Source organism: Genypterus blacodes, unplaced genomic scaffold, assembly GCF_046128005.1.
Source record: "Genypterus blacodes isolate CSIRO-AG114 ecotype Tasmania unplaced genomic scaffold, CSIRO-AGI_Gbla_v1 ptg000099l_1, whole genome shotgun sequence".
NCBI lineage: Eukaryota > Metazoa > Chordata > Actinopteri > Ophidiiformes > Ophidiidae > Genypterus > Genypterus blacodes.
Window position 1 is genome coordinate 2,031,602 of NW_027466903.1, and position 21,090 is coordinate 2,052,691.

General features: G+C 45.1%; 3 protein-coding genes across 5 annotated transcripts; 2 read left to right on the top strand and 1 right to left on the bottom strand.

Moving 5' to 3' along the window:
• The first annotated feature begins 557 nt into the window (after positions 1–557).
• cand1 (cullin-associated and neddylation-dissociated 1) lies at positions 558–10,323 on the top strand. The gene is made up of 26 exons (XM_076159769.1): positions 558–877; positions 2,265–2,340; positions 2,455–2,522; positions 2,838–2,992; positions 3,069–3,192; positions 3,305–3,392; positions 3,490–3,658; positions 3,773–3,878; positions 3,959–4,104; positions 4,191–4,342; positions 4,545–4,685; positions 4,867–5,008; positions 5,084–5,292; positions 5,378–5,546; positions 5,641–5,730; positions 5,917–6,070; positions 6,155–6,392; positions 6,497–6,685; positions 7,084–7,227; positions 7,338–7,473; positions 7,561–7,737; positions 8,091–8,186; positions 8,303–8,472; positions 8,567–8,731; positions 8,881–8,988; positions 9,129–10,323. Exons 1-26 carry the CDS (start codon positions 810–812, stop codon positions 9,351–9,353), a joined length of 3,705 nt encoding a protein of 1,234 aa, XP_076015884.1. The 5' UTR covers positions 558–809; the 3' UTR covers positions 9,354–10,323.
• A 644-nt stretch (positions 10,324–10,967) lies between these two features.
• On the top strand, positions 10,968–13,151 carry LOC143008169 (adenylate cyclase CyaB-like). Of its 3 annotated transcripts, none has more exons than XM_076159799.1 (6): positions 10,968–11,012; positions 11,833–11,995; positions 12,111–12,212; positions 12,416–12,541; positions 12,652–12,693; positions 12,919–13,151. In XM_076159799.1, the coding sequence occupies exons 2-6, from the start codon at positions 11,840–11,842 to the stop codon at positions 13,060–13,062; spliced, it is 570 nt and encodes a 189-aa protein (XP_076015914.1). In that variant the 5' UTR covers positions 10,968–11,012; positions 11,833–11,839; the 3' UTR covers positions 13,063–13,151. The 3 variants fall into 3 exon arrangements, with proteins under 3 accessions (XP_076015914.1, XP_076015915.1, XP_076015913.1); XM_076159800.1 differs by having other exon boundaries at positions 10,977–11,012; positions 11,836–11,995; XM_076159798.1 differs by lacking the exon at positions 10,968–11,012 and having other exon boundaries at positions 11,019–11,995.
• A 316-nt stretch (positions 13,152–13,467) lies between these two features.
• Positions 13,468–15,237, bottom strand: LOC143008220 (galactose-specific lectin nattectin-like). Its single transcript, XM_076159876.1, has 6 exons — positions 15,146–15,237; positions 14,976–15,051; positions 14,771–14,865; positions 14,485–14,619; positions 13,870–13,981; positions 13,468–13,744 (listed from the first exon to the last, which is right to left on the bottom strand). Exons 2-6 carry the CDS (start codon positions 15,049–15,051, stop codon positions 13,683–13,685), a joined length of 480 nt encoding a protein of 159 aa, XP_076015991.1. The 5' UTR covers positions 15,146–15,237; the 3' UTR covers positions 13,468–13,682.
• Positions 15,238–21,090: the final 5,853 nt, after the last annotated feature.

The window sequence follows — 21,090 nt, forward strand, 5'->3', positions numbered from 1 at the left end:
TTAACATCTTTAGACTGGAAAATCAAAAATCCAAAATATTGAATCAGTTCTTACTTGTGAACAACTGGCAATTGCAACAATAATAAAAATAAAAAGTTCTGGTTATGGAACCAGTTCAGTTCCATGCAGTATTCATGTTACCCATCCCCAGTCTTTTGTGGCACCATGCAACGTTGGATGCTCTCACTCATGATGTGACGATGATGTCACTTTCCTTTATATTGCTTCATTACCAAAGCACAAGGTCAGACATGTTCTTGTGTACATTCATATATACCATCAAAAGCTGCGTTGCTTTCAACAGCATCAGACTCGAAAGCTACTTAAATAATAATAACAAAGTAACAAAGTGATGTCACCCAACTAACAAAGTGATGTCATCCAATACACAAACTCACAACAGTGATGTCACAAATATACATTATGAAATACCAATAACCCAGTTCATCTCCGGCTCTTACAGTTCTGATGGCTCCAAAAAAATTAAAGAGTTAAAACACAAACGGCATCTCTGTTTGTGGCCTTTGACCTCGACGTCCAGCCGCGCTAACCCCGCCCCTCTGCAGAGAGAACGGCAGCTCCATTCAAACAGCGAACAGACCGGGGGAGAGGAGCGAGAAAAAGAGAGAGAGAAAGAGAGAGCGAGGTTACCTCCAAACGCAAAGAGAGAGAGAGAGGCAGAGAGAGAGAGAGAGGCAGAGAGAGACAGAGCGGCTGACATACAGACTGGGAGACAGACAGCCATAACACACACACACACACACAGAGCGCAGTCTGCTAGGAGGAGGCTAACGGCTAACCGCACCGACATGGCGAGCGCCTCGTACCACATCTCCAACCTGCTGGAGAAGATGACCTCCAGCGACAAGGATTTCAGGTACAAAACCGTGCTAGGGATGCTTACGGTCGGCAGCAGTCACGTTAGCATCACATATTGCGATACTGGGCGCGACGTGCAGGGGAACCAGTGTGTGTTCTCTGCTCCGGCTCACCCAGGGCCCAGGCTGTCATGCTAAGAGCTAAGCTAACTGCTAGTCTGCCACCTGTCTGCTGAGCATCACAGCGCTGCTAGCTAATAGCAGTTTAGTTTTAAATACTCCGCGGCGGCAGTTAGCAGCTAGGTTGGTTGCTGGGTGTCATTCTGTACTGTCAGTCGAGCCACAAGTTAAAACAATCGGTGAGCGGTTAGCGCGCCTGCTAAATGGTGGTGAGGTAGTTTGTAAGTTAATTGCTAACTTCAGTGATGCCGCAAGCTACATGCTACAGGATGATGTCAGCTAACGTGTTGGAGAATGAATAAGTGCCTGGAGTTTCACACAGCGGGGTCAAATGTGATGCTAGGTTGCTATGGAACCGTTTATTTAGCTGTCATGCTAGCAGTTGTTTCGGTAGCGGTGTGAGTCTGCAGCTAGTTAGCATGTTGTGGGGGTGTGGTATCATGGAAACGGCTATTAGCATCATGTCAAGAAAAGACTGGAGAGTTTCAGATCGTGATTTATGTAAACAGGAAGCCGGGGGTCCAGGTTGATGCATGCAGAAGGTGAGGAATGTGATGGACGTTTGTCTGGTGGATCGTTTCTTATGTTGCTCCTGGTTCCAGTGTGGGGTTGACCATAGTGCACCATGGGTACTTCTGATGAGTATTTATGACCAAAACAGGACTTGGTCTACCAGACAAACAGTTGTCACATAAACCATCATGTTTCAAAATCACCAAGGGTAAAACCACTACTATACTCTACATTTGTGCCCATACAAACTCAAATCCCAGAGTTAAACAAAAGTACAACGCCTGTATAACTGCCTTCAATGAAATGAATGAACTCTTTAACATTAATGAATGACTGAGATACTATATCTGATTTGGAATAACGTTTGATCAGGTGATGCATGTGCTAAGATCCTCATTCTGAGCTCTGTCCTCTCTGAAAACCCTCAAATGTACGTAGAAACCTCTATAATATGTAAACTAGGAACAAAAACGCTAAAACGACCTGACACAGACCAGGAACCATGCAGAGTACATCATACAGTACTTCCTGCGTGATCCAGTCCATCTGTGATTGAAGTGAAGACTGTTAGGTTGACATTTATGTGGTTACTTCTGCTGTGTTATGATGTCATGAAGGTGTCCTTAATTCCCGCTGTTTCCTTTCTAAATGATCAGACCGTTTTTGGAGCGATTTTGCCCTGCAGCTCCCACACATTGTAATTCCTCAGTTTTTCATTGGCTGCCTCAATCCTCACGACCTCTCATTCTGCAGGTTTATGGCCACTAATGACCTGATGACCGAGCTGCAAAAAGACTCGATCAAACTGGATGACGACAGTGAGAGGAAGGTCAGTTTACGCTGGTCCACATTAATCCAAACTAGTTTGTCGTCCAATTGGCTGATGTGCCCAGTGAATGCAGACAGCTGATCATTTTGGATGCTTGATCGATTTCATTGGCAGGTCGTGAGGATGATTCTCAAACTGTTGGAGGACAAAAACGGAGAAGTTCAGAACTTGGCTGTCAAATGGTACACACACACGCACACACACACACACACACACACACACACACACACACACACACACAGTAGTAATAGTCGAGCACATAACATTGTGTTTGTTTAAAATACTTTAATTTGTTTGTTTCACATTTTTGTTAAGTAATATCCAAGAATATTTTTATAAAATGACATTTGTTCTTGAATGTACATAATAATTTAATCTGTCCTCACTGGATCATCTAGATTGGCTACACACAAGTGACTGGGTTCATCAAGTGTGTGTAGAGCAGGCAGCATTGGTTATGTCTCTGTATGTAACACTGGGCTTGTTTGTATGCTCAGCCTTGGTCCTCTGGTCAGTAAGGTGAAAGAGTATCAGGTGGAGACCATCGTGGACACTCTGTGCACCAACATGCTGTCTGACAAAGAGCAGCTCAGAGACATTTCCTCCATCGGACTCAAGACTGTGATCGGAGAGCTGCCACCCGCCTCTAGTGGTAAAGACTCTACAAATATTACTGCAACTACTTCAAATAGTACCACTGACTGCTACTGGTAAACATTCTTTCTCAGGCTCTGCTCTTGCAGCCAGCGTTTGTAAGAAGATCACGGGTCGTCTGACAAGCGCCATCGCCAAACAGGAAGATGTCTCTGTGCAGCTGGAGGCGCTCGACATTATGGCTGACATGCTCTGCAGGTACCTTTCTGTCTGTCTATACCCACAGTTCTTCAACTGGAACTACATTGCTCCATAAAACCTCTCGGTCTATCTTTCTCAATAAAACCTCTGTCTCTCTATGTCTCTGCAGACAGGGAGGCCTCTTGGTGAATTTCCATCCTTCCATCCTGAGCTGTCTGCTTCCTCAGCTCACCTCCCCCAGACTGGCTGTCAGAAAGGTAAGCCTGACCTTTGACCTTGCCTGCCCTCTGTGAACATTTTCGGCCTTGTACAGTTCTAAACAATTATTGATTATAACGTATCTGACTATTTCAGAGGACCATCATGGCTCTGGGACACCTTGTGATGTCCTGTGGGAATCTGGTCTTCATTGACCTCATCGAACACCTTCTAAATGAGCTGGGCAGAAATGACAACATGTCCACCACCAGAACTTATATCCAGTGCACAGCCGCCATCAGCAGACAGGCAGGACACAGGATTGGTAAGATGGGTTTGTTCTCCATAGGGATTTTTTAACTCCAACTCAAGGCATTAAAGGTTTGAAAATAACACAATACAAATAAATGCTTGTCTCTTTCTCCACCTGTCTGTCCAGGAGAATATCTGGAAAAGATCATCCCGCTGGTTGTAAAGTTTTGTAATGTAGACGATGATGAGCTCAGAGAGTACTGCATCCAGGCCTTCGAGTCATTTGTCAGGAGGTAATACTTGCAGTAAGACCAGTCACAGTACCGCTCTGAAGTTGTTTGTGTTATACCATTGTTTTGTTTGTTATTGACAGGTGTCCAAAAGAGGTTTACCCCCACGTCCCCACAGTGATCTCCATCTGCCTTCGCTACCTGACCTATGACCCCAACTACAACTATGACGACGAAGATGAGGACGATAATGCCATGGACGCCGAGCAGAATGATGAAGACTACCAAGGTACCGCACGCACAACGATGATGCAACCTCGCTGTGTTATCGATCCGGTTTAGAATGACCATCAATGTTTGAAATGTCCTCTCCAGGAAGTGATGATGAGTACAGCGACGACGACGACATGAGCTGGAAGGTCCGACGGGCAGCGGCCAAGTGCTTAGATGCCGTGGTTTCAACGCGTCACGAGATGCTGCCTGAGTTTTATCGATCCGTCTCCCCTGCACTTGTTTGTCGCTTCAAGGTGATCACTCCATTGCCTTCACATTTTGTGGATTGGGTTCTCCGTGTTCCTTTCCATCCTGAACAAAGTCCATTGTTTTAAAATCAGATCACATCTTGATAACAGTTAACCAATAACTAGTTATTGTTAACACCCCTAATCAGGTTGATCCCCACTTGTTGAAACAACCTTTTTAAACCTGGAGCTTCCTGTCTGTGTTTAGGAGCGGGAGGAGAATGTGAAGGCGGACGTTTTCCACGCATACCTGTCGCTACTCAAACAGACCAGACCAGCTCAGAGCTGGTTAGCTGATCCAGACGCCATGGAGCAAGGAGACACACCTCTGACCATGCTGCAGAGCCAGGTCACACTCACACTCACACTCACACTCACACTCACACTCACACACACACACACACACACACACACACACACACACACACACACACACACACACACACACACACACACACACACACACACAGGCATGATTTAATAAATCGTGGATGTTTCTTATGCCCTCGCGTCTCTGTCGCCCCCTGCAGGTCCCTATGATAGTGAAGGCCCTCCACAAGCAGCTGAAGGAAAAAAGTGTTAAAACCCGTCAGTGTTGCTTCAATATGCTGACGGAACTGGTGAACGTCCTGCCAGGAGCCCTGACCCAGCACATCCCAGTACTCATACCAGGTAACACAATGGGAGCAGTCGCAGTTGCAGTAATGGTAGTAATCTGCCAAATATTAACTGTGCCGTGTTCCTCAGGCATCATCTTCTCTCTGAACGATAAATCAAGCAGCTCCAACCTGAAAATCGATGCCTTGGCGTGCCTCCATGTCATCATGGTAACCCACCCTGCCCACGCCTTCCACGCCCACGTCCCTGCCCTGGTTCCGCCTGTGGTGGCCTGTGTGGGTGACCCCTTCTACAAGATCACCTCTGAGGCCCTGCTTGTTACCCAGCAGCTTGTCAAGGTGGGAGATGACAGGAAAAACTCCTTTCAATCTAAAACACCTCCGAGTTTCCAGATGATTCCATTTGTTTCCTAATCTTTTCCAGGTGATCCGACCCCTGGACAGCTTATCAGAGAGCTCGGACAGCTTTGACCCTTCTCCTTACATTAACGACTTGTTCACTTGCACAATCAAACGTTTGAAAGCTGCTGACATTGACCAGGAAGTCAAAGAACGAGCCATTTCCTGTATGGGACAGATCATCTGTAACTTAGGTAACAACTGCCTGTATTGATATATATCATGCATAATTCAGCTTCCTGTTTCACTTTCTGGGTCATAATTTTCTCTTCCTGTCCTGTTGCCTAGGTGATCGTTTGCCCACAGAACTTCCTGGAACTCTGCTGATCTTCCTGGAACGCCTGAAGAATGAGATCACCCGTCTGACCACGGTCAAAGGTCAGCCCCTCCCCCACGCTGTCAACACCAAACTATTCCCCTCCCACCAGACTGAAGCCTGCAAACTTTGCACATTTGCCGTTAACTGTCACTTCTGTTTCGATTGACCCAGTCGTGTGCTGAACAAGATAGGCATCTTCACGAAAAGAGGGAACGTTTGTGACTTTGTGTTGTTTTTGGCCACAGCTCTCACGCTGATTGCCGGCTCCCCATTGAACATCGACCTGAGGCCGGTTCTCCCAGATGCCGTTCCAATCCTTGCTTCCTTCCTCCGCAAGAACCAGCGAGCTCTAAAGCTCTGCACGCTGGCTGCACTGGACATCCTACTGAGAAATTACAGGTAATGCACACATACACACACCTGTGACCCACAACCAACCCACTTGTGCCTCTCTCTAATGCAGTTTCTCTGTGTGCGCTCTAGCTCTGCAGTGACTCCCGTCATGGTGGACGCAGTCCTGGCAGAGCTCCCTCCTCTGATCTCTGAGAGCGACATGCACGTGTCACAGATGGCGCTGAGCTTTCTGTCCACACTGGCAGTGACGCACCCGTCGTCACTTGGACAGCTGAGTGGAGGTAACATCCTCCAGCAGCTCATTGCACTGGTTCGCTCCCCGCTGCTGCAGGGAGGAGCGCTGGCCGCCATGCTGGACTTCTACCAGGTACAGCCTGTTCACTGGCTTTCAAAGTAGTTACATTTTTTAACCACTAGATGTCACCAAAGAGAGTAATGATGGTGTATGTGTGTGTTTGTGTGTGTTTGTAGGCTCTGGTGACCACTGAGACCTCTGGTCTGGGTTACATGGACCTGCTGAGAATGCTGACCGGTCCAGTTTACTCCCAGAGTGCCGCTCTGCCTCACAAACAGGCCTACTGCTCCATCGCTAAATGTGTTGCTGCTCTGACCAGAGCCTGTCCCACCGAGGGCCCTGCTGTGGTGGGACAGTTCATTCAGGTAACCTGTCTGTCTGAGGAGAAAGAAATTGACGGAGGATAAGCACATTGATTATCTCTCAGTAGGGCTGCACAGTTAATTGAATTCAAATCAGAAATGCAATTTTGCTGCATTCTCAATCTGTACTTCGTTGTTTGTACCTGTGACAACATGCAATGACTATAAAGTTGAATCTAATCTAATCTAATTACTTAACCATATGAAGACATGATTTATTTAAATATGTAAAAGTTTGTGTACGTCTTGAATACTCTTTTGGCATAACACCTTTTTACTGTAACAAAGCCCCACCAACATACTACAGAACAAAATTACTTTGATTAATTATGATCAGGATTATTGAAAACATGCAGCCCTGTAAAGTCTGTTTGTGTATCTGTGTCTGTTCTGACTGGCAGGATGTGAAGAACAGCCGCTCCACAGATTCCATCAGGCTGCTGGCTTTACTCTCCTTAGGTGAGGTGGGACACCATGTGGATCTCAGCAACCAACCAGAGCTAAAGACGGTGATCCTGGATGCCTTCTCCTCGTCCAGTGAAGAGGTCTGAAACCCCTGCTCCACAGACAGTCCTGTCTGTCTTTTGACTGTCCGGCTCATATGTCATAGGGTTCTGACCTGTGTCACTTTCTTCCTGTCTCTCCCCTCTCTCAGGTGAAGTCTGCTGCCTCCTATGCATTGGGTAGCATTGCAGTGGGGAATCTTCCGGAGTATCTGCCGTTCGTCCTGCAGGAGATTTCCTCCTCTAAGAGGCAGTACCTGCTGCTGCATTCGCTCAAAGAGATCATCAGTAAGGCCAGTGGGCTGAAACCTGCAGTACTTTGAGTGTTTTGGTGTCTATTTTTACTTGAATCGTTCTCTGTCTTTGTCCATTGAGGTTCGGCATCGGTGTCCGGTCTGAAGCCGTATGTGGAGTCCGTTTGGACTCTGCTGCTCAAACACTGTGAGTGTCAGGAGGAAGGAACAAGGAACGTGGTGGCTGAATGTCTGGGCAAACTCACTCTGATTGACCCTGAAACCCTGCTGCCCCGCCTCAAGGGATATCTGCTGTCAGGTGATGATTGACCTCTAACCCCTGCTACAGGGCTTCACCTTTAGGCTGTACAACCAAAAGCAGACTTGATGTTGTATACATAAATGTTTTTTAGTGGCCAGTCTGCATGTTAGTCGGTCATCTTCATCCGTAACTACCCAGAACATGTGTAATCCTAACTCCACCCCAAAGACCACACAAAGGTTGAGTCTTAACTGTGTCTTAACTATCTGGAGACTGGAACTGACCGCCTTCAGACTGGACGTGAGACTTGTAGTGAGAGAGGTATTAGAGCTGAAGCTCAAAGCTGAACAGTGATGTGTGTATTGATCTCTCATTGGTCCATGGGCTTGTTTTTTTCTTTTTTTCTGTAGGATCATCGTATGCCAGGAGCTCTGTGGTGACAGCTGTGAAATTCACCATTTCTGACCAACCGCAGCCCATTGACCCGCTGCTGAAGAACTGCATAGGTAACACACACTGGACACTACGAAATGTATTATTCGGTATTAGAACATTTTTAAGTCCATAAAAAGTATTCAGCTGCAGTGTGTGGAAAGCTGCTCTGATTGGCTGGTTTTCCCAGGTGACTTCCTGAAGACGCTGGAGGACCCGGACCTGAACGTGCGCCGTGTCGCCTTGGTAACATTCAACTCTGCGGCCCACAATAAGCCCAGTCTGATCCGAGAGCTGCTGGACTCGGTTTTACCGCATCTTTACAACGAGACCAAAGTCAGGAAGGAGCTGATACGAGAGGTGAGATCACCCCGAACTCGGCAGAATCTAAGTGCGATTAGGTTAGCCATGCAAATGTAGTATCTTAATATTAAATCCGTGGGCATGTCTGTAGGTGGAAATGGGTCCATTCAAACACACGGTGGATGACGGTTTGGACTTGAGGAAAGCTGCTTTCGAGTGCATGTACACTCTGCTGGACAGCTGCCTGGACAGGCTGGACATCTTCACTTTCCTCAACCACGTGGAGGACGGACTGAAGGACCACTACGACATCAAGGTCAGACAATATGCTAAAGAAGACGCAGCACACACCATTATTGATATAAGCATGTCAGATCAATGCAGTTTAGTTGTACAAATTGATGCATCACAATGTGTCAATGCTCATGTAAGCACTGCCAATCGCACTGAATGTTGCCGTTTCAGATGCTGACCTTCCTCATGCTGGCCAGACTCTCCTCACTGTGTCCTAGCGCTGTGCTTCAGAGACTGGACAGACTGGTGGAGCCGCTAAGAGCCACCTGTACTACCAAGGTACACACACCTATACAACCAAGATACACATTCGCTACACACGTGTACTACCACGGTACACACTCGGTACACACACACCTGTATTACCAAGGTACACACTCCTGTACTCACCTCTGTCTGTCCCTCTCGCTCTCCCCCAGGTGAAAGCGAACTCTGTGAAGCAGGAGTTTGAGAAGCAGGACGAGCTGAAGCGTTCAGCGATGCGCGCCGTGGTTGCTCTGCTGACGATTCCCGAGGCTGAGAAATCGCCGCTGATGTCAGAATTCCAGTCCCAGATCTCGTCCAATCAGGAGCTGGCAGCCATCTTTGACTCCATCCAGAGGGACTCCACCTCCGCCAACATGGAGTCCATGGACACCAGCTAAAGAGACGGACTGCCAGTTCCCATGATGCAACATGGCACCACCACCCGCTGCTGGAGCGCTACCCTGCAGCATGTTTCCATGACAACAGGACACATATATGTACACACACACACACGCACACACACACACACACAAACACACACACTTGTAGTGACACATCCTCTCCCCGCAATTGATCGTTCCCATGATGCATTGCACTGAAATCAGAAGAAGTTGGACAAGAATGGAAGAACTTGGATGTACGTTCAAACACACACATAAGGACAAAATGAACAAAACAAAAAAGTAAAAACTAAAAATAAGTTCCATTCTGAGGCTTGGAAGCTCCTCCCACTTCCTGTTTGTTTTTCTAGCAAGGCTATCTGATTGGCCAATCTTCCTGTTCATCGTCGTTCCGCTTTTCTTTTTTTATTCTTTTTTCATAATTCCTGAAGGTTCCACAGGTACTGTGTTGTACCCTGATTGGCTGCTGCTGAGTGACTGACAGTTGGCGTGATATCAACACTGACCAATGAGAAAACAGCCTGCCTGCCTGCCTGAGGCTTTGGAGACCAATGGGAAAAGGGCCCGCTCTGATAAATGTATGAGCAACCTATAGGATGCTTGGTGGTGACAGGTGGGCGGGGATTTACTGCTCGTGGACCAATCAGCTTCTTCGTTCCTTTGGGTGATGGATTCATCAGTGCCGCCCTCAGATTATTGGTCAATGCTGGTGACTTTGTGTGGCCATTGCTATGGTTACACAGCACGACACCGGCCTACGTTACCCATAATGCTGAGCATGTTCGAGACATGAAGTGACGTTTATGTGCCGAGTTAGTTTTTGTGTGGGACTGGGTTATCTGATTTGGACTGTTTACACTGATAGTTTGGTTTGATCAGATTTAATCTGGTTTAGTCCGGTTTGGTCAGGACAATCCACTGTATCACCCAATAAATAAAAGGTCCATTTCTGCCTGCCTTCACACAAGTCTTCTGCCTCATTACTCGTGTGTGTGTCTTTGATTAAGCGCTACAGCAGAATGTCAGACTTCAGTTTTGGTTTGTAGGAACATGGCTGTGTAGATGTGAGCTCAGGCTACGTAACCATAAAAAAGTATCAACAGTGATTGTTGGTTGGCTCTCTACTTTCTGAATGTGTGTGACAAGGCTCTTCTGTATTGACTGGCTGCCTTGTCAGAATATGAGTGGGAAGGAGATGATTGAGGATTAACGTGGAGCTATACACTTATCAAGAAAGACATTTACATGCAAAATAAAATCGAGAATGTCAACAGTTTTCTGCTTCACAAAATAAAATGCAATTAAACATTTTTCTCCCCAATTTTGACTCGATTTTCCATTTATCAATCTTGTTTCGTCTGCTTGTCACGGCACGGAGGTAAACATCAAATACGAAATTATTTGATCAAAAAAACTGCCTAAAAAACTAAGCTTATTTGTCGTATTTTTGTTGCTTTTGTGTGTGAATGTCCTAATAACCCGGGTGACGTCGGGGGCGAGCTGCCAAACACTTTTTATATTTGATATCTTGACGTCTTTTAAATTCCGTATACAGAATACAATGGCACTCGTCGTTACGGTCATCTTCCGTTTTCCTACCATCGCCGTATCCCGGATCCGGAAGTGACGTACACGGAACACAAGACTCCTGCGCAGGTATGAAGCGGGGAAATATGGCTTGGGTTTGCTCTGTCTGTATTTATTTATGCTTCCTCTTCCTCTGTTGCCAAGTAGTTACGTTAGTTTAGACACGCTTACATACTTAAGCGAGCATGCAGCTAATGATGCGAATGATGCAGAATAATCAAATATCTTAACATACAGATAAACGAATGAATTATAAGATTATATATTGTATACAATTATATTACATGCTCCATACTCCAATCTCCATAGACCCATTCATCTGCACAATTGTTAATTGTATTTATACCTTCTGTGAATAACGGTGTATGTTTTATTTTTTTATTAACAATTTTTTTGCTCTTAATATGTTGATTGCACCAACTACCAAATCAAATTCCTTGTAAGTGAAGGCCTACTTGGCAGAGTTGGAGATACAGCTCTTAATGTTTTATAAGACCAGCATGCTAATGAAATGTAAAATTATTCTACTATGTAAAAATGCAGCAGAATCATTTGGATTTTACAACATTTCTATTAAGAACATGATTAAATCCTTTAATAATTACTTGGAATCATGAGAAACACTTTTTTTTAATTCAAGCTCAAACTCAGACGTTAATCATTCAGGGCTTTAGTAACAAGTCATATCTGAGCTGTTAGAAGATATATGATGTTTCCATTGAGTGAATAATGAGACATGAATGGAAAAAAAAGATTTTCATTTTATTGTGTTTGTAGATTAAACTAAAGGGACAAACTACAGTTTACAAACTTTATAAACAGTTCATTTCTGTACAGTTATCCTTAAGATCGTGTGTCAGATCTCCCACTGTATTCTGCATGTGCTCAGTAGCAACATGCCATCAAATGTGGAGATCAAAGCCAGACTGAGCGACCGGAAAGGATTCACTGAGAGGGCGGCTCAGCTGAGCCAATCAGAGGGCACAATCATCAGACAGCATGACACATTCTTCAACTGCAGCCAAGGACGGCTGAAGCTACGAGACTACATGGTACACACACATGATGAGCACACGGACTACACAGACAATTTAGATGTAATAAACACAGACTGCTCGCACACACACACACACACACACTGTGATAAACTGTTGTTTGTGTCTTTAGAACGGGATGGGTCAGCTGATCTTCTATGTCCGCCCAGACACAGACGGACCCAAACTGTCCACATACTCCATCAGTCCAACCAGTGACCCGCACAGTCTGAGGGTGGGTGTGTGTTTGTGTGTTTGTGTGTGTGCATGCATGCCCACGTGTGAGTGTGTGCGTGTGTATTCAATAGCTTCAGGGAAAAGGGGTGTTTCTGGTGTTTGCGTCCCATGTAAGTCCTCAAGTGAGTCTGAACTGTGTGTGTGTGTGTGTGTGTGTGTGTGTGTGTGTGTGCGCGCGTGTGTGCGTGCGTGCGTGTATAGGCAGTACTGTCAGACGCTCTCGGTGTTAAAGGGGAGGTGAAGAAGGTGCGGCGGCTGTTTCTGATTGGTCAGACCAGAGTCCACCTGGATGAAGTGGAGGGGCTCGGACACTACATGGAGCTGGAGGTCACACACACACACACACACATATATACATTGTGGTTTTATCAATTGGCATCCTTTAGAATCTGTTGTCAGCGCTGAAACGATGTGAAATAAAATTTGTGTGTGTTCAGGTGGTGATGCGTTCAGAGCAGAGTGTTGAAGATGGACAGCAGGTTGGTTTGACCTTTCTCTTAGATTTGGATTGGCCAGAAGGTGCCTCTCAGGTGTCATCTATCTGTATGTTACTATCATCATATCGTATCATATATCATACCTCACATCACATCATATTAAGTTCAGTTGTGCTGCTTTCAAACTTTCTGTTGGATTTCTCTGGTTTCCTGTGGTGTAAATCTGTGATGTCACCGCTGATTGAGGTTTGTGTGTGTGCTCCTCAGGTGGCGCAGGACCTGATGGAGCAGCTGGGCGTGTCAGAGGACAGTCTAGTGACGGGAGCTTACATGGATCTGCTGCTGCAGGGCCACACACACCCCTGCAACACACACACACACGTTTGCACTCCCTCTAACTTGGAACATTAATGCTAGGGGTTAGCAGTCGATCAGCTGGTTCGAATCATCTTAGCAACCTCTGAAGTTTTGTCAATAAAGATGTTTGTTTTTTTAAATGCTCCAGCTGTTTATTTTTCCCTTGAAACGACTATAAGAGGGCAGAGTTTGAAAGAAGTTTTAAACAACATGGCTGCCCACCAGCTCAGAGGAAAAGTGATGGAAACAGAAGTGAGCGATGAAGAGCTGATCATTCTGAATGAATAAAGCTACTGTATATAGCAATAAAAATGAAAAAATAATAAAAACTGAAGTGAGCCCCAAACTGCTTTATTAACGTGAGCGTTTACAATCCGGATACAGATTGACTGAAAGAAACTAGAGTCACTTTGAAATCACAGAAACTACGAAACTATATCAGATTCAGAAAGCAAAGTTTTTAGTGTTTATTTAATCCAAGCAGGTGTCACTTTCGCCACATTCAGTACAGAGCCAGAACATTATCATATCTATGAAAGCTTTAGTTTGATGTTGATTCTGTTCTGAGATTGTTGATTAGTCTTCCAAGAGATGACTTCATCCAGGCCTGACAGCATCGTCACCAATGTTCAATAATGAGTTGGACCTGATGGCAGCAGATGTGATGAAGGACACTAAAGATCTTTGGAGCACATGAAGCTTCTGACTTGGGTGCATTGGATGTCGTTGAAGTTTCCTGTGGAAAGAGGTCAAACATAAGACAACAAACAAACTATTTGGATCTCTGTGGTCTGCATCTTTAAGTCTAACAGAACAAACGTTATGCCCCTGGTGGCCTACGAAACAGTGAGTGTTTAGTACCTGTGCTGTACACCTCTACACAATCTTCTCCTCCTCCCCAGTTGTTGGGTTCCCCCACAGCCCAGTTTTTGTAGGTGATGGGGGAGCCATCACTCCAAAGCCACAAACCCTCCTGCAAGATCAAACACACCCTTTACAAAGCTCAGTATTAATGGTTTCTGTTTCCACATTGAAAATGACCAAACATTGAAACAGCCACACCCACAGACATTACATTTAAGATGGGCAAAAATGTTTGAATGCTTAGAATTGTTAAATAATCAACTAAGGAACCCTTTTTTGCTGGGAAAGCTGGTTAAAGATATGAAAGTTTTGTAACTTGACCAGCCATCCACTTCTAAACTGGTGATTGGTTATTAAGATTCTCTTGTTCCCCTTCAGGGTCAGAGGACAAGATAGCACTCTTGGGAATGGGAGGTACCAATTATCGGTGCAGACTGCATTGTTCTCCCTTTCTAAAACGCTCAAAGGTTACATTATACCTCACATATGGTTTAGTTTACGACTTGTACATACAACTTGGCCAGCCGTTAGTTTGCATTTGTATTGCATTGTATTTTCTAATTTCCCATACTTGCTGAACGCAACATTAGTGTTCATGTTTACTTCACTGACCTTCACAGCGTCACTGAGTCCAGCCCAAAACTTTTTATCTTTTCCACTAACTCTCCTCACGTAATTTCTCAAAAACTGCAACTCAGCTCCGTTTCTCAGGGAGACCAAATTTCCTCCCTGTCTCAGGCACACAACCTAAGGAGATTAAGAAGGTAAAAAAAGAGACAAAACAACATCAGAGTCCAGATTAACCTGTAGAAACCACGTAAACATCTGAATTAAAGGTGAAATGAGTAAAGAGAGAAGATAAGCAGCTATGGAGACTGAATGGAAGCTGATTGGTTACCTCTGCGTCAGGCATGGTCAGCTGCTGGAAGTTGTACAGGAAACAGCGATTTCCAAACTGAGTCCAACCAGGAGGACACCTCGTACAACAGGAATCTAACGCACAAAACCAGCCAATCAATCAAAATGTATCACTATAATAAAATATTGAAAGAACAAATGCTAATCAGCACGAAATGTCATAAAATGCATGAAGCCAGACCGACCATGTGGAGGTGGTCCTTGTGCGCTACTCCCCAGAGCCACACTGAGGAGCGTGATGAGATGAAGATAGGATACCATCTGTTTGACATGAAAGGAGTCCAGATGACTGAGCTTTTATTCAGACAGTAAAGGCATCACAGAATCAGACAAAACAAAAAGTTTAAACACTGACCTCAGTGGTGATGAAGAAGAGCTGATGTTGCAGCAGCAGGTTTCTGTGTCAGGACGATGTTGGAGGAAGAAACTCAGCACCTTTATACCTGCTAACACACACACACACACACACACACACACACACACACACAGTGAATTATCATGAGTCTCTAATGACACAAAAAGGAGCTGCCTTCAGTAAATAAACTGCAGATCTGTGTTTAGGGCGGTTTTAGCCTCAGGGGCTCCATGTGACTTTAAGATGGAACAATTCTGGAATAAGAAAAAGTGTCATCAACTGTCGCTGCGATCAAAAGCAAAAAGGTGTTAAACTTTTCCACTGATTCAAAAATCAAGAATCCTCAGAGTCACCTGAGACTCTGAAGTCACCTTCACCTCAGGAAGAAGGTCTGAATATCTCATTGTCATCTCAGTTCAAACACTAGTACTGACACTAGCACGGTATCAGGACTCTCAGGTCACCAGATAGTTACCAGTTACCATAATGATGTCACTTAGTGAACTACCCTTGTTACCTAAGCGATACGCCCCAGTTGCCAACGTGAATGAAGATGGTCCTCCACCCTGGTTACCATGGGGACACCTTGTTCGCATCAGACGGACTCTTCTGTTGGAGAAAAGCTGTCGTCATCTCTGCCACATTAAACCAGCTTCATCCTGTAGATTTACACCTGCAGGTCAACATAAATGCTGGTTAAATCACATCTACAAAGTGTTGTAAGGAAAAGATTAAAACTTCTAAATACATTTCAGCTTCTGTCAACTGTTTGATCATTGCTAAAAACAGTATTTCTTTATTGTCTTTATTTTGTTTTTACTTTACTTTGTGATATTGTGTTGGTTCATGGGTTGGTCCAGGTTTTCACAAAACAGTTATTTATTATTAATGCAGTGCAGCTGTGTGGGATAAATGAAAGAAAAAGTCACTGTAATGTACAGTTAAGCTTTACAGAGCTTTGAGTTACAGAAAGTGAGTGATAAAGGACACCCAGTTGTGTCCCTCAGGCCATTACACACTAATACTTGCAGTGTGTTCTGTGAACTATGTTAGGCAGCTCTCCATATGGTGAGCCAAATGCAACGTAATATTGTTCAAATGTTCGCTATATGTTTAGCTTGAATGATAGTAAAGTTTGTCTAAGTCTAAGCATTGTTCAGAAATACTTCTATCACACATGTTACACAGATACTCGATCACATTTACCTCTGAATGTATCCGAGCGTCTTCCGTCTGCATACAGGGTTTTTCTGCAGGAGTTTGACTAAGGTAGAGCCCATCTGCTTGTTAATCAACCCCCCTGGCTGATTAATTATGATGATGATGTATTATGTATGTATTATATTAAAACTATCAGTAAACACTGCAGGCAGCGTCACAGGAACTAGTCTGAGCAGCTGACAGGAGGCTGCACCCACCCTGCTCACTGTGTGTTCCTCGATTTTTGTGCAACAATCTTCACCCATAAACATGTGTGTCTCATTTACATATGTGGGGGGTGAACAGCTGCTCCCATGTTTAGGTTGTGAAAAGTTTTCTTATCAATACAGCACCATTCAGCTCCTCGTGGTATGCCTCAGAAGAAATACAAAAGTACGGCGGGCATCCTTTTGCCCTGCAGCCTGTTTGCTTCTCTGTAGCTGAAGTGACTTTGAACTAGTGTACTGCCAAGACAAGTACACATTGTACCTTCGCAGATGTCATATTCCCACACCTCTCTCTCTCTTCTTGGGAGCTGTGTCCTTGCCTGGTCTGCAGGGGGGGTCCCAAGAGCAGAGCTGATCTCCTGTCATCATCAGGTCATACTATGTGCTGTCCCCATACTGTAGTATGCATGCATGTATGTATGTATGTATGTATGTATGTATGTATGTATGTATGTATGTATGTATGTATGTTGTGACGCCTACCTGCGCCCCTTCAGGCTCTCCCTGAATTGAATCTCCCTGAGTCTGTGGCTGTCCACCTGTCTGAACAGGAAGTACAAAAGTTAAACGAGGCTGCTGTTCTTGCCGATAAGTTTTTGCTTACGCATAAGCGTGTACCTGGTAGTGGCTGCGTAAGCCATCAGAACAGAACACGACACCCTTTTAAGTATCAGCAACAGTCTGGAGGTGGAAATGATGCTCCGCGCTCATCTCCCCCTGTTAATTCTAGCCGTCCTCCTTCTAACAACACAGATGTAATTTGCAACTATTGCAAGAAGGTTGGCCATATGAAATATGACTGTGTGGACCTTCGAAAGAGGAAAGAGAAAGAAAAGGCCAAGAGTTTTGGCCTGGTGGCCTCCTGTGGAAGCGCCCTGTCTTCTTGGAATGGTACTCTGAGTGTTGGACCTGTGGTTGCTCCTAAACAAGATAGATGTAGGGTCGATGCCGATTACACTCCCTTTGTCACCAAAGGCTCTGTGTCTTTGCCTTATGGACATTGTAGTGTGCCAGTACGCATACTAAGCGATACTGGGGCAGCTCAGTCTTTTATGCTGGCTGGTGTTTTGCCTTTGTCTGACAGTACTTCCACCGGAACACATGTTCTCGTCAAGGGTTTTGAAATGACTCCTGTTCAGGTGCCGTTGCATCGAGTTTGCCTCTCTTCGAAACTGGTCAAAGGTGATGTGGTGGTGGGAGTTCAGCAATATCTCCCTGTACCAGGTATTTCATTCATCTTGGGCAATGACTTAGCTGGGGGGAAGGTTTGGGGTAACACCGAGGCCGTCTCGCCACCCGTTGTCTCGGATTCGGTGCCTGAAGTACCACCAAAACCTGATCTGTGCTCACGGCGGCATCCTGATGTGTTTCCTAGCTGTGCTGTCACCCGTGCCATGGTAAAACGTGGCCTTGATTCTGATTTGGTGTCGCTAAACGACACTTTTCTCACTAAACCTGATGTTGCAAGTAGTGGTTCCTCACACTCACCTGTAGGGGAGCTGTGACTACCAGCACTAACTTTGATGACTCCAATGGAGGAGGTGATGACTCAAATGTTGAGACCAAGACTGTGAAAGTAGTCCCTCCTTTGGGAGTGAGTAATGGTGAGTCCACAGTCACCATATTGAGTTTGAATGAGCTTGAGCGCTGTTCTTTGCCTGATTTGTCCAAGGTTTCACGTGAAGAATTGATTAGAGAGCAGTTAGTTGACTCTTCTCTTACATCTTTATTTGTGTTAGCATCTCAAGAGAAACCTGAGGATGAATCCTCCTACTTTGTGCAAGATGGCTTGTTGTGTAGAAAGTATGTGTTCAAGAAAGAGACTTTTTCCAACTCTTTTGTACAGGTCGTAGTTCCTTGTAAGTTCAGGAAGGCGGTGCTAGACCTAGCTCACAAGGAGGTCGCTGGACACACTGGGGTGCGGAAGACTTATGACTGGATTGTGCGTCGGTTTTGTTGGCCTAAGTTAAGGAAAGATGTTTCCTAGTACATAAAATCATGTCATGTGTGCCAGTTAACTGGAAAACCTAATCAACAGATTCCTGTTGCGCCATTACAGCCCATCCCTGCGCTGTCTAATCCTTTTGAACACCTCATAGTGGATTGTGTGGGTCCATTGCCTCGCTCTAAGGCTGGACATCTTTATCTATTGACAGTGATGTGTCAATCTACGCGATACCCTATGGCCTATCCAATTAGGTCAATTACAACTAAGTCTGTGTTGAAGGCTCTTACTGATTTCATGTCAACTTTTGGGATTCCAAAAGTCCTTCAAAGTGATCAAGGGTCTAACTTCATGTCAAAACAGTTTGCTAGGGCATTACGCCAACTTAAAGCCAAACATAACATCTCAAGTGCTTACCATCCCCAAAGTCAGGGTGCTCTCGAACGTTTTCATCAGGCTCTCAAGTCTCTTTTACGGTCCTTCTGTGTAGAACTTGGGTCTGATTGGGAGGAGGGGCTACCTTGGCTACTCCTAGCCATTAGAGAGGTTGTTCAGGAGAGCATGGGCTTTAGCCCTAATGAACTGGTATTTGGACATGCTGTGAGGGGGCCAACGGCGGTCTTAGCTGATGAGTGGTGTACTGAGGAGACACCTAAGAACGTGTTGGACTATGTCAGCGGATTTCGCTACCGTTTGTATGAAGCGAGAGCTGCTGCTGGACGTAAACTGGGAAAAGCTCAATCTAAGATGCAACGTCTTTATAACCGCAGGGCGAAACACCGTAGTTTAAGCCTTGGGGATAAAGTCTTAGCTTTGTTGCCTCTTTTGAATAGTCCCTTTCAGGCTAAATTCAGTGGCCCGTACAAAATTGTAAAATGTTGCAATGATCACAATTATGTTCTTAGTACGCCAGATCGGCGGAAAAAGGTGCAGGTTTGTCATATTAATCTATTAAAACCATATTTTTCTTCTGTACCAGATGTACCTGTTGGGTTAATTGCCACCACGCCTCTAGGGGGCTCTACTGATCCAGACCATGTGGTTTCTTCGGTTGGTTATAGTTCTGAAAGTCTGGGTTCGGTCAGTGAGGAGTCCAGTGAGGGTCGTGAGAGGTCCATCACAAGCGATGGTGGAGAGTCGTCTGCGAAATTCTGAGTTCCTAGCAGAGGTACCTTTGCATCTTTCTCATTGGAATGATGTGGAGAAAACAGATATCATTGGTTTGATTAAGTCTTTTCCTGCTCTGTTCCCTGATGTCCCTACCCGTACATCTGCGATTGAACATGATATTGACGTTGGCGGAGCTTTGCCAAATAAACAACACGCCTATCGTGTCAATCCTAGGAAGAGGGAATTGTTGCAGAAGGAAGTGGACTATCTGTTAGCCCATAATCTCGCTGAACCTAGCTTTAGTGCATGGAGTTCACCCTGTTTGTTAGTGAACAAACCAGATGGGACCTTTCGTTTCTGCACTGACTATCGTAGACTTAATTCAGTCACCAAGCCAGACTGCTATCCATTACCCCGATGTGATGATTATATAGACCGTGTTGGTTCAGCCAAATTTGTGAGCAAATTTGACCTTCTAAAAGAATATTGGCAGGTCCCTTTAACAGCCAGGGCTAAGGAATTATCTGCTTTTGTTACATCTGATAGTTTCCTGCAGTACCGCGTGATGCCATTTGGGGTCAAAAATGCTCCCGCCACTTTTCAGAGGCTCATCAACCGGGTCTTGGCAGGTATGCAAGGTTGTGATGCGTACCTTGATGATGTGGTTCTGTATAGTACCAACTGGACCCATCATTTAGACCTGATCACAGCGCTCTTTACCCGTCTTGCTGCCGCTAACCTCACTATAAACCTTGCCAAGTGTGAGTTTGGCAAGGCTAGTGTTACTTATCTTGGTAAGATAGTTGGTGGAGGACAAGTTCGACCTGTAGCACCCAAGATTGAAGCAATATACAACTTTACCATACCGGAGAACCGCCGGGAACTCCAGAGGTTTCCTGGTATGGCAGGTTACTATAGGGCCTTTTGTAAGAACTTTTCTTCTGTCGTGACACCTTTGACAAACCTCCTTAGCCCTAAAGTTCTATTTCATTGGTCTCCCAGATGTCAAGAAGCGTTTGACAATGTCAAGCTTTTGCTTGCTTCTTCCCCTGTGCTATCTGCTCCAAACTTTGACCGTCCTTTAAGTGTGGCTGTTGCAGTTCTGTTACAGCTAGGATCAGATGGGGTAGAACACCCGGTAGGATATTTCTCAAAGAAATTTAATCGCCATCAGCAAGTCTACTCCACTGTGGAGAGAGAAGCGCTAGCTTTAATCCTGGGGGTACAACACTTTGAGGTCTACTTGGGCTCATCGTCGAGTCCAATAGACATTTTCACTGACCACAACTTATTGGTCTTTATCAATCGTATGCGAAACCAGAATCAGCGCATTATGCGTTGGAGCTTAATTCTCCAACAGTATTCTTTAAACATTCAACATATCAGAGGCAAGGACAACATCGTGGCAGATGCGTCGTCCAGAGTCTAAAGGCGTTTTTGTTTGTCCCCACTGTGGTGTGGTA

What these genes read in the sequence shown, in the direction of transcription:
- cand1 (XM_076159769.1), top strand. Translation starts at nt 810, where the DNA reads ATGGCGAGCGCCTCGTACCACATCTCCAACCTGCTGGAGAAGATGACC. An exon ending in GCTGCCACCCGCCTCTAGTG is followed by an intron (nt 2,993 to 3,068) that starts GTAAAGACTCTA and finishes ATTCTTTCTCAG; the next exon opens with GCTCTGCTCTTGCAGCCAGC. An exon ending in CACTTGTTTGTCGCTTCAAG is followed by an intron (nt 4,343 to 4,544) that starts GTGATCACTCCA and finishes GTCTGTGTTTAG; the next exon opens with GAGCGGGAGGAGAATGTGAA.
- LOC143008220 (XM_076159876.1), bottom strand. Translation starts at nt 15,051, where the DNA reads ATGGTATCCTATCTTCATCTCATCACGCTCCTCAGTGTGGCTCTGGGG. An exon ending in ACAAGGACCACCTCCACATG is followed by an intron (nt 14,866 to 14,975) that starts GTCGGTCTGGCT and finishes TTTGTGCGTTAG; the next exon opens with ATTCCTGTTGTACGAGGTGT. An exon ending in TGACCATGCCTGACGCAGAG is followed by an intron (nt 14,620 to 14,770) that starts GTAACCAATCAG and finishes TAATCTCCTTAG; the next exon opens with GTTGTGTGCCTGAGACAGGG.
- LOC143008169 (XM_076159799.1), top strand. Translation starts at nt 11,840, where the DNA reads ATGCCATCAAATGTGGAGATCAAAGCCAGACTGAGCGACCGGAAAGGA. An exon ending in TGAAGCTACGAGACTACATG is followed by an intron (nt 11,996 to 12,110) that starts GTACACACACAT and finishes TTGTGTCTTTAG; the next exon opens with AACGGGATGGGTCAGCTGAT. An exon ending in GTGACCCGCACAGTCTGAGG is followed by an intron (nt 12,213 to 12,415) that starts GTGGGTGTGTGT and finishes GTGCGTGTATAG; the next exon opens with GCAGTACTGTCAGACGCTCT.